Genomic DNA, 17,500 nt, shown 5'->3' with positions numbered 1-17,500 from the left:
CCAGAAGCAGGTTTCAGGGGACATATGGTGGCAATTTTCATGTGAATGATGCCCTGTGGCCTTTCCTGCAAACGAAAACCCGGGACCATTTGCAGATCTTTTTCTTAAAGAGCTGGAGGCCCCGCCTCCCCGGTGACAGCTAGGAGGGGGCGCTCCCAGACGATGGTCCAATTTTGCTCATTTTGGTAATTATGTCTAACTGGCGGGTGTCCCCTCTCACGAGCAGCGCCCTGAAAGCCTGCTCACCGTGTGGTTTTTGTAGCTGATAACTCCCCACGCCATCCGAGTCCAGACCCCGCCGCGGCACATTCCTGGCGTCGTCGAGGTCACCCTGTCCTACAAGTCCAAGCAGTTCTGTAAAGGCGCTCCAGGGCGGTTTGTCTACACCGGTGAGTTCCCCTTCTCGGCGTTCGTGGCAAAGCGGTAGACGCCCCTTAGGTCTGCACAGGCGGGCGCCGCACGCAGAGGCTGGGTGAGGCCCCTGGGCCAGGGGCAGGGTTTTGTCAGCAGCCGTGTCTGTCCCCGTCCGAGCTGGAGAGACGCCATGGACAGGTGCAGCCCCCCCCGCCCCCCGGGCATGTGACCTTGGGCCCCTCCCTTGTGGCCCTCGGCCTTCTCACCTTGAAAGCCAGGCTGGGGTAGGGAGGGGGGCGGTTGTCGGTAACAGGTCACCCCAGCTATCATCCCGTGGCTGCCCAAGTGATGTCCCCGTTGCTCATTTGCACAAGCTGAGACTCAGAGGTTAAGTCATGTGCCCAAGGCCACACACCCTGTAAATGAGGGGCCTCCAACGCACGCCAGGTCTCTGCTCCAGGCCCGGTCACACACATACCTTACGTACACTCCTTCTGTGAGGGTTTTAGAGAAACTGCTACCATCAGAAGAGTTGCCTCTGCAGTGACTGTTGGTTATCGGAAAGTTGCTTAGTTGACGGGATTCCTTCGAGCTCGCTGTGGAGAGAAGCCACAAGTAAGCGTAAGCTGTGTTAGGACTCGAGTTCTGTCCTAGCCAAGTGCAAACACTGTCATCTTTGAGGAGTCTATTTAACAATGGGCAGCACCTGCTGAAACACGGGAGGGTGACATGGACGAGGACTCGTCCCTGAAGAGCTGTGGCCGTGACGTGTACGAGGGCGGCGGGAGGCCATAGCGAGAGCCTGGGCTCGGGGCTCCCACAAGCTGTCACCAGCGGCAGGACGCCCCGCCGGTCTGGCCTCCCAGCCGGATGGAAGGCTGTCCTCTGTCCAGCAGGCAGGTGACGTGGGCTCGAGGTCCCTCCCACTTTGGAGTGTGAAGAGAGTGGGGGTTCCCCACGCACCCTGATTTTAGGAAGGACTGAGTGTGACATGCAGAGTGTAAATGCTTTCAGTGCCCACTTTCCAGGGTCACCCGGGGCCAGCCTGGGCTGCCAGCGACACCTGGGGTCCTTGACGGGGGAGGGTGCCTTCTCTTTGAGCCCCTCAGCCCCTCCGCCCCTCCATGTGGTCAGGGTGTGTGTGGGGGTACCTGCCCCACACCAGGGGTCGCTTCCTCCCAGGGGACTAGCACGGCCCCCACCCTCAACCCCCTCGCGAGTCCAGAGCTGCCCCAAACCCAGGACAAGTGCATTGGCAACAAGCTGTGGGTAGTGTGCCGGCCCCTCCTGGTCGGGGTGCTCCTGGCTCTTGGGAAGGCCCAGGGCTGGAGGGGCAGCCTGTACAGCTGTGGGGCTCCCGGTGTATGAAAATGTACAGTCACGCAGAGGGCGGTACACTTGGCACTTGGAGAGCACGTGCCCGCACTTCAGCAGGAGACTGGGCTGTGGGCGCGGGTCCCGGGGCGGGGAGGGGGGCGTCAGGAGGCCTCCCTGGGCGGTGCCTCTCTCAGCACCTCTGCTCGGCCCATGTCCTGTGCGCTGCAGCCGCGTCCGCCCCCCACGCTCCGCGTGCCTCTCCCTGACTGCTGGCCGGGGGGGCCGCACGTCTCTGGGTTTCTGACCGTGAACTTCAGGCTGCGGAGGCAGCGGGGCTCCCTCTGCTCTGCTTGGTGTTGACCGGGGACCTGGCACCATGCTCCGACCCGAGTGCCACTTCTGCTCGGCCCCACCCTCGGGTTTGTGAGGGTCAGGGGGCACTTAGGGGCATGTCGGACCCACGGTGGAGGGGTACCCGGCGAGCGGTGCCTCCTGTGGACAGTTTCCAAGGTACAACTTCTGTCGGGGTCCCGAGTCCCTCAAGGGAAGGGGCGTTTATTATCCACTCAGGAGCCATGTCACGTGTCTGCTGCGAGACACATGCTCCTCGGTGGCCGTGGGGCACCAAAGGGAGCGTGGATGTGTGTGGCAAGACCGACTTGCTCTGCACAGACATGGGTGGCGAGACCGCTTGTTCCATTGGACTGTTGGGCCCTCAGGATTCAGTCCGCCCCATGGGCCTCAGTGGGTCCTCGCATCGACCAGACCTTGGCATTCAGATTTCTGCACGTGTGGGCTTTTCAGAGGGAGACGGGCTGGCTGTGAGCGATGGCTACTCTTTTCTGAGGACTCTAGTCCCAGCGGGGAGAGCAAGGCCCTGGGCTGAACATCGTAAACAAAGGTACCTTTGGAAAATGCACTGGGAGGAGCCGCCTGTCACTGGCCAGTGAGTGTCGCCTGCCGAGGGCCTGCTCCAAGGCCAGTGTGAGGGGTGTGGCTGTCTGAGCAGCTCTCTTTGCCACCTTTTTTAAAAAAATGTTTTAATTGATATTTTTAGAGAGAGAGAGAGGGGAAGGGAGAGGGATAGAGAGAGAGAAACATTGATGAGAGAGAAACATCATCAATGGGCTGCCTCCTGCACGCCCCCCACAGGGGATGGAGCCCGCAACCCGGCACGTGGCCCGATTGGAACCGAACCAGCGGCCTCTTGGTTCCTGGGTCGATGCTCAACCGCCGAGCTACACCGGCCGGGCTTGGCCACCCTCTGTGCTCTCCAGCTGGCCAGGACCCCTTCCTTGGCCAGCCACCTCCTCGGGGAGTTCTGGGGTGTTCTACGCCTCCCTCCCCCCGCCCCATGGGAAGGGGTTTAACCCTGAGTCAGGTCCATCAGCCACCCAGTGGCCCGTCTTCCACTCCCCAGTGGACATGGTGTCCACTCCAAGCGGACTGGGCTTGTTGGGCCCGACGTGCAGGGGCCCGGCTGCCCAAGGCTTCGGGATTTTCTCCACCGAGTGTTCTCCCACGATGGGCCTTCAATGGAGCCATTCAGTGAGCGGGGCCTTTGCTCGCAGAAGGCTAATTTATGGCCTCCCCCACCCCAGTCATTAACGGGAATATGCATTTCAAACGCCGTGTAAGGGATACGGGCCTACACGCCCAGGGAGCGGAGGTGAGCTGGGGTCGTAGCCTGTCTGACCTGGAAGCTGCTGTCTGACTTGCTTGCCCTGAAATTGATGGGGACAAAGAATAATCGCTGGGAACTGCGCCCCTGAAAGCCGAGCCCGCCCTCTGCACCGGGCTCAGGGCAGCCCCTGCAGGGAGGGCACCGTCCCCTGGGCATCTGGCTCCCATCAGCGCCCCCGCCCAGAGGCTGCCGGGACACCCTCACGGTGAGCCTTCCTGCCAGCAGCCGGCCTCGGATAAGGAACCTGAGCTGAGGAGGAGCCCCGCCCGTGGGGGCGAAGGCCTAAGTGATCTGTTTATGGGGATCTGAGAAACACCAGGTTCCTCTGGCCCAGGCCCAGTCAGTCAGCCCCGAGTGGGCGTGGCGCTCCCCGCGGGCCCCACCCAGGGAAGGGGAGGCGGCCAGGCCCATCCACAAGGCCCCTTCGCCTGCTGCCTACACTAAAGACACAGTTACCTGGGGAAGCAGTGGCCGTTCGGTTGATTAGCCGGTGAATTAAAAGAACGAGTCACAAGTGACATGTCCGGCTCCTCCATCCCAGGCCCTCGTATTCCCAGCGAGCCTCACCCCTGTTGTGAGAAGGTCAGAAATGAGAGAGCGGGAGCCATTTCCAAGCGGCTAGCACTTAGGCGCAGAATTAACAATCACTCTGTATGTAATTGCCAGTTAATAGTAAATTGCCTTCTAGACTGTAAAATGCAGTATAAACGCCGGGCACCTAAAATTAAATTAATGAGATATTCGCTGCATTTAAAAGTGAAGAGTGCAAATTGATACCTGAGTGCCACGCTTGTTTTAATATTTGTCTAATCGCGTCTCGTCTGCTTGTTTAATAATAATTACCGAGGTCCCGGAACAGCCTACCTGAGACGCTGATGCCCGCTAACCGGGCAGACTGACCCGTCTCCCGCCTCTCGCTTCCCCAGGAGAAACCCATCCGATGGGCAGGGGCCACAGAATTCTTCTTTAAGTAGAAGAGAAGCTTTGCGGTGTTATTTGATGAAGACAAATTGTAATTGGTCTGCTTCGAACTGAAGCTATGTGAGGGTGGACGCTACCTTTGCAGACACGTGTCCAGGTGTGGGTGTCCGTGCACGAGTGTGCGTGTGACTTGAGGCGTCCGTTTGGCGGGAGGGGTTCCCGTCACACAGAAGCAGTGAAGCTCATGGGTGGTGGCGTCCCTTCCAGGGGGTTCCCCAGGACGCCAGGGCCACTCACGGAGGCTCCTGCTCTTGAACTCTTGGACCCAATGTTTGGCGGACCCACTCTCATTTTAGCCATTTCTTTTGCTCAATTAAAGAAATTATCACAAATTACCAACTGGCCAGCCCCAGTCGCGAAGGGAGACGTTGGCGGCCGCTGGTGAACGCGTCCAGGGCGGGCACAGACGGAGCTTGTCTGCAATTTATATCCTGGACGGGGACACACACATGATTATTTCCCGCACCAAGACGTGCATTTGATTGCAAGCGTGTGAAATCGTTACTCAGCCAGTAATTGCTAACAGTTTGTGTGCTTTCTGATATAGTATTTACGTTTCCTGCTTTTTTGATTTAAAAGAGTCAGATTGTGCCTTAAACGGGCGACACGTCAGGCCCCCGGGTGCTGTCCCGGCAGCTCGGGTGGCAGTTTCCTTCCCGTGCCCGCGCCGCGGCCTCCGGCGGGCTCCACCGTTTAACCCCCACTTCACTCGCCCCTTGAAGGGTGCTCGTAGTCTGAAGTGTCTTGAAGATCTTTGTGCGCATTGAGATGGGATCTGTCAACAGCGGGGGACGCACTGCAGTCAATAGCGCCCGCGACCACGGCCCGCCAGGAGCTGTCGCCCGGCCAGCGCCCTGCAAACGAATCGCTGTCTCCACACAGCAGCCGGCCACTGCCGCCGAGACCAGATACTCTGACTGTGGCCCCCCCCCCCGCCCCATCCCGGGCTAAGCCCTCCCTTCGGTGAAACCCCGGGTCAGTCCACATTCCCAGCCCCTCTGGGGACACGGTGGGGAAACAGGTATTTTAATCATGGGTCCTGGAGTTGGGGACACTTCCAGCCAATTCAGTCAGTCACTCCTGGGCGCCCCCATCTGTCCCAGCCCACGAGGCCCAGTGGTGCCGGCGGGGCCCTGCCCAGCCCTCTCGGCAGCCTCCCTGGCTCATGGTTGCTACGGGCCGTTGGAGGGGCCCGGGGGGAAGTCCGCGCTCCCCTGCAGGGCCGACACCCTTGCTTTTGTATGTGGCGCGTTATGTGGCAGGATAGGCTGGCGCATGCCTTTTCCACTCAGCCCCTCTCTAGACCTGCCCACATTTGGGGGGCTGGGACGGTGACCCAGATACCGCAGAACGTGACAACGCGGCCTCTCGTCCCAGCAGCCCCTACCTTTGCTCTTGTCACTTGCTCCCCCGTTGGTGGTGGACGGCGAGTCTTCCCCAGCGATGGGGACGGGGTGCCGGCTGGGAGGGCCGCGTGGGGGTCATTCCGGGCTCCCGAGGGCCGCAGGGAAGGGAGAGGGCCCACCTGCGCATCGGGCGACACGGCGCAGACAGGACGGCCGGGATGGCCGACGGGGCGTCTGCGAGGGTGCTGAGTGGGTGCTGGACGGACAGACTCCCGGCTGCCGGGGTCACGGCCGTGCCCTCGCTCCCCGTCTCCACGGAGGCGGGAGAATGAGGCCCACCGCGTGTGCTATTGCACAAGTAGACGATTTGTCCTAATCAGTGACACCCATTTACTAGAATTGCTTAAAATGAACTATACCTCATACAGAAATCGCACATTTAGAGAGTTCCATTCATCATCTGAAAATTGAGGCCAGTAAACTTTTCTGCTCCTCCAGTGGGATCGCAGGCACGCATCAAAATGTTAAAAATGATTGGTGAGCGGGAGCTGTCACCCATTTATCAAGGAAAAGAACATTATTTGCTAATTTCCCAACCAGGCTGGTGACAGGGTGCTTCGTCTTTGGACCCTCGGTGACCAGCATGGCCTTTCTGTTATTAGTACAAGTCAAGCGCTTTTGGGCAGTCGCTAACAAGACACATTTGTCTGTCATCAGAGGGGCTGAGGTTGCTTTCCAAGTGGCTGTGACCAAAGTCGGCCCCCCGCGCCCCGACTGGCTGCACTCTCCGGGCCGCGCTCACCCCGGAGGAGACACCGAGGGATAAATCACCAAGTTTCCGTGTCAAGGTGAAGGTATCGACTCCCCGGCACCCAACCTGACAGAACGCAGCCCCCGCGGAGACAGCCATTCATCTTCCCCAAAGGACAAAAGGGTCATCGGGCCCCGTCGGCAGCTGTGGGGAGGCGGCGGGCGGGGAGGCGGCCTGGCCCTCAGCCGCAGGCCCGGTGGGCAGGGTCCCGCCTCGCTGCCCGCCGCCCAGGAGGCGCGAGGAGGGGAGGCTTGGAGGACGGGCTCCCGTGTGGATTGGAGCCGAGTTCGGTTGGTCAGGTGCACGTGGCAGTTCTGAGATCAGCGTGGGAAGGGCCCGGGGAGACGGGGATGGCGGGCAACGAACCGGTGACCGTTTGGAAGCCCAACCAGGTGACTGTGACCGACCTGAGTGCTGAGTAACGCCAAGATGACGGTGCAAAAGCGACGGAGAGAGCGCCCCTCAGCTCGCCCAGGAGGACCCAGAGCCCGTGTCACAGGGACCCCCGACACAGCGTGTGGCCCTGCGGACAAGCAGCAAGTTGACGTCCGTGGCCCTCGAAGATGGAACAGGAACTGGACAGCGTGCGTTGTTTCCTGCGGCCTGGCCCGTCCCGAGACCCAGCCGTCCAGCTCCACGGCCGGACAGGGCCGAGGCTGGACGTGCACGCGGTGGCTGTCACCGGAGGTGGGCCGCGCCCTCGCCCCTGAAACCTTGACGCTGGAGGTCGTGGACCTGTCCCCACACATCTCCCGGCCGAGAGCCCCAAAGCTCAGGCCGAGGAAAAGTCTATTAAAACCATCTTCCTTCGAGTCAGTTGTAGAAAATGCAAAATCCGAACTTTCTGAGAATGGAAGGCTGCTAGTGAGCACCGACTGTGATGTGGGCCCGCGTTTCCACGCTGTCAACGAGCGAGCGTGTGCGTGACTCTGGTCCGAGGGAGCTGAGCGTGTGCGTGACTCGGGTCCAAGGGAGCTGAGCGTGTGGTGTGACTCGGGTCCGAGGGACCTGAGCGTGTGCGTGACTCGGGTCCGAGGGACCTGAGCGTGTGCGTGACTCGGGTCCGAGGGAGCTGAGCGTGTGCGTGACTCGGGTCCGAGGGAGCTGAGCGTGTGCGTGAGGACGGCACGCGCTCTGGGCGGCTCCTGAAGAGCGTGTCCGATTCTAACACAGCCGCTTCCCGCCTCCACCGCGGGCCGGACAGGGCTCGGCACACGCGGGCCCAGGCTGTTTGGAGGACGTTCCCTCAGGCGCGCCTGGCGGTGGGTCGGCGGTCCTCTCCTCCCTTCCAGACGCCGCCCTCCTCATGCCCTGCCCTCCGCACGCCGCAATCCCACTTCCTGGCAAGGGGTCCCCCCCCCCCCCCCCCCCCGCATCAGATGACCAGTGAAGATGGGGAGTCAGGCACTGAGGTGGTTAGATGTGAGGGATTCTGCCAGAGGCCTTCTCCATCCTTTCACCCTTTTCCTCCCAAGGAAGGCCCTGCCTGGGCACTCCCCCCCCCCCCGCCCCCCTGCCCAGGCACTCCCCCCCCCAACCCCCCTGCCCGGGCACACCCCCCCAGCCCCCCTGCCCGGGCACTCCCCCCCAGCCCCCCTGCTCGGGCACTCCCCCCCAGCCCCCCTGCCCGGGCACTCCCCCCTCCACCCCCCTGCCCAGACACGCCCCCACCCCCCAGCCCAGGCACACCCCCACCCCCCAGCCCAGGCACACCCCTACCCCCCCGCCCAGGCACCCCGTGCTGCACTCCTCCTGTCTCCTGGACCATGCGCCTGGCGCTGGGGATGAGCAGGTGCGTTCGCTGTGATAACCACTCCCCCCTGGTTTTGAAGACCACCTCGGTGTTTTCTGATGGGCACGTCCCTGGTACAGACACCTCCCAGGTACCCCTGTGGGGCCTGCTGGCGCCGGGCTGGTGAGCAGGCACCTGTGGTTGAAGGGCGGCCACCACAGGGGTGGCCTAGTGTTCGCTTCACAACATGCTGGGCCTCAGGCGACAGTGTCCCAGACTGTCAGTTTGCCGCGTGTGTTTGTGGTCAGTTAAAATGTGGTCAGTTAAAGCGGAGGTTACTTCAAAAAGTGACTTGCTTCAATACCACGAAAGCGAGATGCCCACGTGTGAGGTGCTGTCCCGCCCGTGGGGAGCTCACATGCTCCTTCTGTGGTCACAGTCCCAACGACTGCGTCCCGGATGCCTGGACGCCTTCGCCCAGACGCCGTCCCCACGCCCTGCCTCTCGTCCTTGCTGACCCCGACTCAGTGACTGTGTCACTTCCTTCTTCTGCGCTCGGGAAACAGCAGCTGACATTCATCGCCGTGGCCAGCGTGGTGTCAGAGGATGTGACATTGAAGGTCACAGTCACCAGGACTGGGTTCCTGCCGCTCAGTGTCTGCCCGATGCCACCTGGGCCAGGTGGGCGGGCAGGTGGCCCAGAGAGAGAGGTGCTGTTGGTGCTGGGGGTGGGGAAGCGGGGGGCCTCCCCCACAGCCGGGCTCGGGGCTCACTGAGGTGTCTGCTGCTCAGCCACGTGTACAGCCACGGACAGAGCAGGTGGAGTGACGTTAATAACAGTCATGAATGGGGTGGGGTTCTTTGAGAAGAGGGACGGCTGAGGCTCCCTGAGATTTTCTGGGGAGTCCCCTGGGGGGGGTGTGCAGGGAGCAGGAGGAGTCAGGGCCGGTCAGGTGGCTGTAGGCAGGGCTGCCATGGGGGGTGGGGAAGGAGCTCAGGTGCCCCCACAGAGGCCTTCTCTTCCCCACATGTTTGGGATTTCAGGGCCCCTGGTGTGAAAATGGGGCCATTGTACGTGAGACACGTGACCCAGAATTCTGGGCGAAAGGACAGTGTTTGGGGATCCCAATGTTTACGTTTTCTGGGCGATGTCTTTACGGCTCTGAGAACATTCCTTTTCTTTATTCAGCCGAGAAAGCGGGAGGTGAACACGCCTTCGTGGAGGCTGAGAGGGCGGTGCTGTCGGGAAGCCTGTTCCCTCTCCCTGCCCTTCCCCGCAGCGGGGTCACACCCGGGAGGTCCCGCGCTTTACACAGATGCCAGGCGGCATTCGGACCACGGAGGCACTTCCCGGGACAGGCAGCGCTGGCCCACAGACGCTAAGCCAGATAGAGAGGTTACATTTGCGTAAAATGTTGTTTTTATTCGGGTATAGGTCACAGAACAAAAAACCCACCCATTCAAAGTGTACACGGTTGTTAGTATATTCCCCGAGTTGTGCAGCCACTAATCTAATGAAGAACATTCTCAACACCCAGGGAGGAACTCCGTACCCATCAGCAGCCAACTGCTCCCCCTGCTCCCCTCCCCCACCCAGGCGGCCACCCATCTACTTCCTGTCTCTGTGCATTGGCCTCTCCTGGACGTCTGTTCAGTAGATGGTCCTTTGTGGCAGTTTCAAGGCTCCCCCGTGTTGCAGTGTGGATCAGGGCTTCCTCCCTGAGCATGGCTGCGTAGTATCCCAGCGTAGGATGGACCCCATCCTGTTACCCAGTCATCAATGACGGGCACTTGGGTATCACCAATCATGCTGCTCTGAGATATTTGTGACCAAGGTTTTGTGTAGACATATGAGAAACATTACACTCACGTCGGCTTCTCAAAATCACCATTTTGATACCTTCACCTTGTATCCTGTATCCTCAGGGAGATCCCCATTGTGACTCATTATTTTGCGCACCTACTGTGTGCTCTGCACTGAGTCGGGTAGGTGCCATGACACAGGGTGATGGCCCCATTATCAAGGAGGAGGACCCTGAACAAGAGAATAGGTGGCCTGGGAAGCCCCGTGGGGGGCTGGCGGCTTCGGGAACAAAGGCCTTTCTGGGTCAGGGACACCTGGTCTGGGGAGGGACGAGCTTTCGTAGCTCATTTTCCAGCTCACCTTCTAGTGGAGATTTTTACACTCGTGTGAAGTGTGCAAATCCATTGCCCGATGGTCCTCCACAGAGCGTTGCCCACTGGGTTTTAAGTCCCCTCTCCCAGTATCTCTAAGAGGGTGGATGACACCAGACACTTGACTGTTTCTTAGAGAAAAGGGACCCCGCGCGGGGCGCCTGGCCTTGATTTCTTCTCTAGCTTCTCCTTTGCCTTGTTCACAGCCCTTCTGTCCATGGGGAGCGGTAATATTTGCTAGAACAGCCTTGAGGGGGATGGGGTGGCCCAGCCACGTCCCTACCTCAGGGCTGCACTGTGGGGAGTTGTCCCCGGGGCAGACTAAGGTGGCTCAGTGTCCACCAGCCAGGCCTGAGGTAGGCGCTACTCAACAGGACTCTAAAAGCCGCAATCCCGTGCGTTCGTGGAGGAAATTAACAGAATTGCTTCAGTGCAACCCAGCAGCTGTCAGCCAGGGTGTTTTGGTAGCAAGGGAGGTGAGCTGTCCCCCTTTCCTGCACTAGGTGTCACATCACAATGCCGCCGTCCGCTGCCTGGTGTCGGCGAGTGGCCGAGGTGCCCTGTGCACACCACACGGCCAGTGGGGCCATCTGTGTGAATGTGGAACCATGTTCCCCATGCGAGCGAGCGAGGGGTGCCCGTCCTCCAATTAGAAGTCAAGCGAGGCACTTGCCCGTCCTTAGAAGTCTTGGTTGCAGACAGCGCCCTTTGGTTAGCGGGTTGGAGGGCCGTCTGGGGCAACCGCAGTGAGAATCAGAGGCCGACCCCGGGCGGGTGAGCCACTCACGCCAGGGCGCTGGAAAAGCCACGTCAGTTTGATGAGGGCAACTTAGGGTAAGCCGCTTGGTGTCGAAGAAGGGGCACCCCGAGCCTTCTGGTCAGTTTCCAGGGGTGGCCCGCTGCCCCGGCCAGGCCCCGGGGAGCAGGCCGGCTGCTGGGGGCAGCACCTCCTGGCGAGCGATGCAGAATCGCTGGCCTTTGTGTTCCCAGGCGTGCCACGGTGCCTGGCTCGCCCTGCCGGGTGCTGTGATTGAAATTCATTGCCAAATTTATTGAGAAATTAATGAGAAAAGCTGCAAAGTATTGACTTTGAGAGGAAAACACAACTCATCTTGAATGAGGAGGAAAATGCAGCAATAATTTAGCCACTATTGATTTGGCCCTGTCCATGTATTGATCTTCATTTTACAATATTAATTTGCACCTGCAATCGGCTGCAAAGGGAACCGATTTCATTTCGTGGCCGCGTTAATGTGCAAAGCATTAGGTGCTCTTAAGAAGTGGGGGTATTACAGGTCGTGTCGGGAAGGCAGATCCCCCCCCCCCCCATTTTTGCTTGTTACTGAAATAGACTAAAAATTAATTTTTTTGTCGGACAAAATATGAAAGCAGAAACCCATCTAAAATGCGGCCCTCCTCTCGGCTGCCCTGACCGCGTTTCATCCTCGCGAGGAGCCGTCAGCCGCCTGAAACTCCAACCACCTCTCATCATCATGCCCGGATCAGTTCAAAGTTCATGAAATTTCTATGAGCATTGATCTCGCCCCATTGATTTTTTTTTTGCAGCAGATCTTTGAAATTTTAATTTCCCGAGCATCTGAATTTCTTATAGATGAAATGCACTTGGAGGAGACAGTTGATGATAAAGTGGAGAACTTAGCATCATTTTAAAGCCGAAAAAAAGGAGGAAAAAAGCAGGCCTTTGCAGGCTTTGTGTAGGGTTTCTGCCGCGGAGTGATGGAGGGGCTCTGGCGGGGTGAGGCATTCAGGGGGAGCTAAACACCAATTTTGTCTTCGGTGGCCACGCATTTTTAATGCCACTTTTTTATACAGTCATTTTTGAAAGAAAAGCTATCTGGAGAAGCCAGCGGGACACACAAACATTCTTCACTGTGCGATCATTTGCTCACAGCAGTCTTTATCACCTGGTCAAGTTCACCTAGTTACTTATCAGTGGGACATTTAATAACCTCAAGGTGATATAATTGCTATTGGCATTTTTCCCCCTCGGATTCAGCTGGTTAATGTGTAAACTACTTGTCAGCAAATAGCACTTTGTCACTGAAATCACTAACACCCTCTAGAGGGATGTCTTTGTATTGAGCAATTTAATTTTACTTTATTTAATTTTTACACATTACAACCTGTGTTCATTCAGGCACACGGAAGGCGTGCAGTCTGCTGGGGCAGGGCCTGGGTCCCCTGTTCGGAAAACACACTATATCTTATTTAACAATCCCCGTCGCCGTAATTGACGCGCGTCCTTGTCCCTTGGAAAAGGACCTGCAGATGTTCTGATTATGTAGTTATGCTGCTAATGTGAAAAACGGCCTCATTATGAGGGTCTGTTTGGAGCTAGAAAATTACTGCATTATGACAAATGCATGATTGGGAAGTTACAGGAAGATGATCATTATTGCAATGAAACGGGAACTCGTTTAATAGCAGCAACCAGCAGCTGGGATGCAGCAAATGAATGCCTTCCTGTTTTTATTGTTGTAGTCAGGGTTCCAGGCAGAAGGAAAACTCCTGCGAAGCCGAAAACTCCTCGTAGCTCCCGCTGGCTGGTTGGAGCCAGGGCAGGCGGCGCTGGGAACACTGGTTCTCTACCTGCCAGCACAACCCCCCCCCCCCCCCCCCCCCCCCCCCCGCTTGCCCGGGGAATGGCGCTGTTTAAAGACACAACTGTGGCTGTGGCAGCAATTACTCAGGAGCACTTAGGGGGTGGCACGGCTCGCCGCTGGGCTGCGCTCCAGGTCCCCAGGCAGGCCTGGTCGGGAGGTTGCCGTCACAACTCAGATTTGCAACCGTGATCCCTCCTTCCTGCTGGAGTCCAGGCCCCACTGTGGGCAGGGCACCCGCTGGCCTGGGTTCGGGCGGAGACCCGGCATCCTGGGCGGGCAGCCCACTGATGGCTGCAGCAGCAGCAGCAGCAGCAGGGCCCCTGGGGGGCAGGTTTCCCACATGTAGTAGCTGCTTCACGAACGTCGGTGAATGGGCTGGATTGAAGACTGTTCGTTTGGCCATTTCCCTTCCAGGAGAGCTGCTCCTTGTAGAAAACACTCACTGGCCCCAAACATACGTGTTTTCCAATCGGAAACGTTGTTCCCATGTTATCCACCCGGAGGCCCCCAACGTGCCCCTTGCTTAATTGAATCAGATTTCTCTGTTCTTGGAACTGGATATTCCAGTCGGATAAAATCATTATCTACATTTTGGAGTGTTCGAAATGACCTCAGATGGCAGGGCCGGGCACCAGAACAAACACGGAAACTATGGATGTCACCAGGAACAGTGTTGCTCGGACTGGGGGCCGGGTGGCCGGGGGGCCGGGCCGTTGGTAGGTTTCTCAGGGCGGCGGGCATACCGGCTGCAGCTGCGCTCAGAGCCTGGGGGTCCCAAGGTGAACTGACACCACAGACTGTTCACATTTCACCCACTGCGGTAGGATTAGTCCCCAGCACACGGGCATGACTTAAATATTTAGGGTGCTGCTTCTGTGATGACGTTAATGCATGTGAAGTAACGAGATTTCCTCCAATACAGTCAGATGTCTTTAAGTAGGAACCTCCCGAGCGGGAGGCGGTCTCGGCGCGGGAATCAGTGGGTCTCTGTGGCCGTGTCAGGCGGCATTTGTGTGACCGGCCCTGGAGGCTGGCCTGCCTGTGATAGCCGGATATCTGGCCTCGCAGGCTGCCTGAGCGCCGGCCCCATTTGGCAGCGAGTGTGATTCCCGGCTATTCTGGCTTCTGATTCATTCAGGTTTTATTGCTGTGTAATTTTCTTATTCTAAAATAAAAGCTCTCCAACAAAAATTACTATGCATTAGGCCGCGGTAGCCTACTCAAATGGATATTAATACAGTTTATCTCTGAAAGGACGAATAATGTATCTGAAACACAGATAAAAGGCTCTCCACTAAATGAGGAATGTTAATATCTTATGGCACGGTTAATAAAGAGATATTTCACAGGGGAGATTTGTTTTATGACTTTTGATACAACAGCCTTATAATCTGACACATCTTAAATGATATAATTTGGTGCCACATTCATCTCTTTTATACGCAGCAGCCCCTCATAGCGAGACTTGAATTCAGAACAAATCATGGGCACTAATTACTGAGGGGGGAGTTTATTAGGAAGCTCATTGGCTCAGATGCGCGTGTGTGGACACCCATGCCGAAAAGCTGGAAGCTTAGCATGCATTTTGAGAAATGTCTTCTTGTTGTTGTTGTTTTTTTTTTCTCCAGCAGAAAATGACATTTGTGTTTGTTGTGTTTAAGGCAGAGTTTAAATTAATTTAACCAGCGACACATGTTCAGGACGAAGCACGCTGCTAAATAATTCCTTGGAATAAATTGCTCAGGACCCAAGTACATTAATTTACGGCTCTCCTGATGCTGACAGATGTGAGGGCGGGAGGAGGACCTCCTAATATTAACATAAAACAAATTTGCTTTATTCTTCTTCATATTTCTTCCTCCTCCCCGCCTTGAGCTCACCCACGGCTCCTTCTCTAATTATCCACGAGGTCAGTAAGCAGAATTGGGAAGAAGCGGGGAGATCAATACAAATTATCCCTGAGCAAACCAGTGCTGACAGTCTGAATTGCAGCATATGTTTACCCAAAATCAGGCAATTTATCTTAATATCAGCAAAGTAATGCAGTGCAGGTGAAAGGTCAGGCAATCTCTCCCCCTCATAATTACCCAGTTCTAAAACAGGAAAGTGGTATTGATTGGCCTGGCTCGGGGCTCGGCGACTGGACGTGCCAGAGCCTTGCCCTGCCCGGCTGGGCCTTGCCTTGTAAACGCCACGGGCCGAGGATTTATGAGACGTGTGCGAAGGGTCTTCGGCTTTTCTCCTCCCGTTGGAGAATTTGCCGGAGAGATCTCGGCGGCGCCCCCGGGTGCGGGGAGGTGGGTTCTGTGCGGTCCTCAGAAGGTGGTCAGTGGGCTGTGCCGCTCTCGGGGCAGCTTGGAGCCCCCCACCCTCAGTGATCCAGCACCCCCCGGAGCCAGGATGTGTGTCGCTTCTGCAGTTCCAAGACAAGGGCAATTTTTTCTAATCCTTCCATGTAAATTCCCGGGGCTTCCCGCAGCCAAGCTGCTTCCACAGCCTCCCCGCCCCCACCCGGTGTGGCAGAGGCCGCGGGGTTCAATGATGTCATCTTCCCAGCAGCCCGCCCCGGTGCCCTGCTCCCTCTGGGCAGTGCCTGGGAGATGTCAGCGCTCTCTGGGCTGAAGCGAGGGGAGCCAGGGGCCCCCCTGTTTATCCTGCTTTGAAATGTTGGTGCGAGGAGAAGAGCGTCCCTTGAACTGAATCACTGGGCAGTGTCCTCCCGGAATGAGAGTGTGTGGTTATTCCAAGTCATAAGGCTTCTGAAAGCTCGCATTAAAGCGTCGATCACCTGTCAGCGCATTTGCATGAAATCAATAGCGGCCGCCCATCTATCTTTTCTGATCACCTTTCATCAGGCCGATTCATTAAGTCAAACAGTCATGGTGATTAGCTGGGGGAGAGAAGCAGCCCTGACACGAGGGAAACGCACAGTGGGCCGCCTTTTTTGTTCCCTAATCAAGAAACGTAATACTTTATCTCCTCCTGTCTGGGCCAGTCGCGAGGTGAGGCCCATCCACCCGGCGGCCCGCGCCACACTCCCGCCCGACGCCCGTGTCCCGGCCCGGCAGAGACATGACAAATTGTCCCCCAAGTCACTGCTGACAGCTTCTGATGATTAATGGTTTGATTATGAAGTGGTTTTGCACGTATAGAATTTACATCACAGAGAGTTAGAAATTCCGCCGTGTCACCCATGCCCGGGCACTGGGAAGAGCTTTACGATTTGCAAAGGGAAAAAGAGGGCGAAATCGCAGCAAAAGCCATGTCATGTAAAATCAATATGTCGGATCAATGCTTTATTAACAAGAAAATGTCTTACTTCACATTCCTGTGCGGACCTTTGTCTCCGGGATGGATGATGGAATGTCAAATCGTATCGCGGCCTCAACGCGCGGGCCGCTTATTGAGTGCCCGCCGCGGCTTCCGGTGTCGCTGACCAGGCCCGCCGTGGGTGTCCGCGCGGCGGCCCGAGCGCTGGAGGATAAGGGTGGCCAGTTATTTCGGGGAGCACTTTTCAGAGACGGCCTCTCCCCTTCTTCCTCCAGCACGTCGCTGGCAGACCCGCCGTGTGGGATCGTCAGATTACGTGCTGACTAGCGAGCGACGGCCCACACGGCGGGCCGCGTGACGCGTCGGTGGCGGCCGGTCTTATTAGTCTAGGAAAACTCGGTGATTTATGTCGCGCCACGCACCCCTGGCGTGACTCCACGGAAAACGCTATCTACATCGGGAAGTAATGTACTCTAATAAGTATTTCCATCTTCACCCGCGTCCCCGGGCCCGCGGGCTCCGAGCCGGTTGGAGTCAGGCAGAGCCATAACAAAGCCCAATGACTCCTTATAAAGCTTGTTAAACACAGAGCGAGCCGTCGGACGGAGTCCCGGCCGTGATTCATGCACTGTACGCGGCGCGCGGGCCGCTGATTTATGGCCCCGCACAGTTCATAGTCAAAATTACAATTTGAGGGATAAAAAGATTAATTACTATTTGTGGCCGGCAATTTTCGGGAGGCTGGTGGAACGATGGCGCTCTACATCAGCTGGTCGTCAGCCATTCGCAGATTATTAAAGCTTTGCAAGAGTAAGTGGTCCCCCTGCCTGGTTTGTGCTCTGGCAATATGCTAGACAGAAAAGGACCACAGGGATAAATCTGAAGCCAGCAATAGCCGGACATATGTCACAATTGCCAGTTCCCCATAAATCCCTGGCCGGGGTGGAAGCACCCGCACGCCGCAGACGGTGATCCTGACGGTGCTGATGGCGTCCACGGCCCCGAGACCTGCAACTTCCTGACGGCCCCGCCATTTCTACAATATATGGAGTCACCCTTTGCCTTTCCTCCAGTCTAATTATAGATTAGAAATAATCATTGCTTTTATGTGCAAAGGAAAGGGGGGAAGCCCACTCCTTGAGAGAGAGGGAGCATTTGGGGGTGCTCGCCTCCCAGAGCATCAGAAAGGGAGACCCGCACAGCCGT

At 57.4% G+C, this 17,500-nt stretch overlaps 1 protein-coding gene across 10 annotated transcripts in view; it reads left to right on the top strand.

The window, feature by feature from the left end:
- EBF3 (EBF transcription factor 3) overlaps nucleotides 1-17,500 on the top strand; it is a 115,443-nt gene that overhangs the window by 85,428 nt on the left and 12,515 nt on the right. For all 10 annotated transcript variants that reach the window (XM_070432106.1, XM_070432104.1, XM_070432103.1 and 7 more), the window contains exon 10: nucleotides 263-389. In XM_070432106.1, the coding sequence (XP_070288207.1) occupies nucleotides 263-389 (127 nt within the window). The remainder of the gene's footprint in view (nucleotides 1-262; nucleotides 390-17,500) is intronic.

The sequence above is a fragment of the Myotis yumanensis genome, unplaced genomic scaffold (genome assembly GCF_028538775.1).
Source record: "Myotis yumanensis isolate MYYU_CA2020_CCGP unplaced genomic scaffold, mMyoYum1.0.hap1 SCAF_13, whole genome shotgun sequence".
NCBI lineage: Eukaryota > Metazoa > Chordata > Mammalia > Chiroptera > Vespertilionidae > Myotis > Myotis yumanensis.
This window is presented reverse-complemented; position numbering and strand designations above follow the sequence as displayed.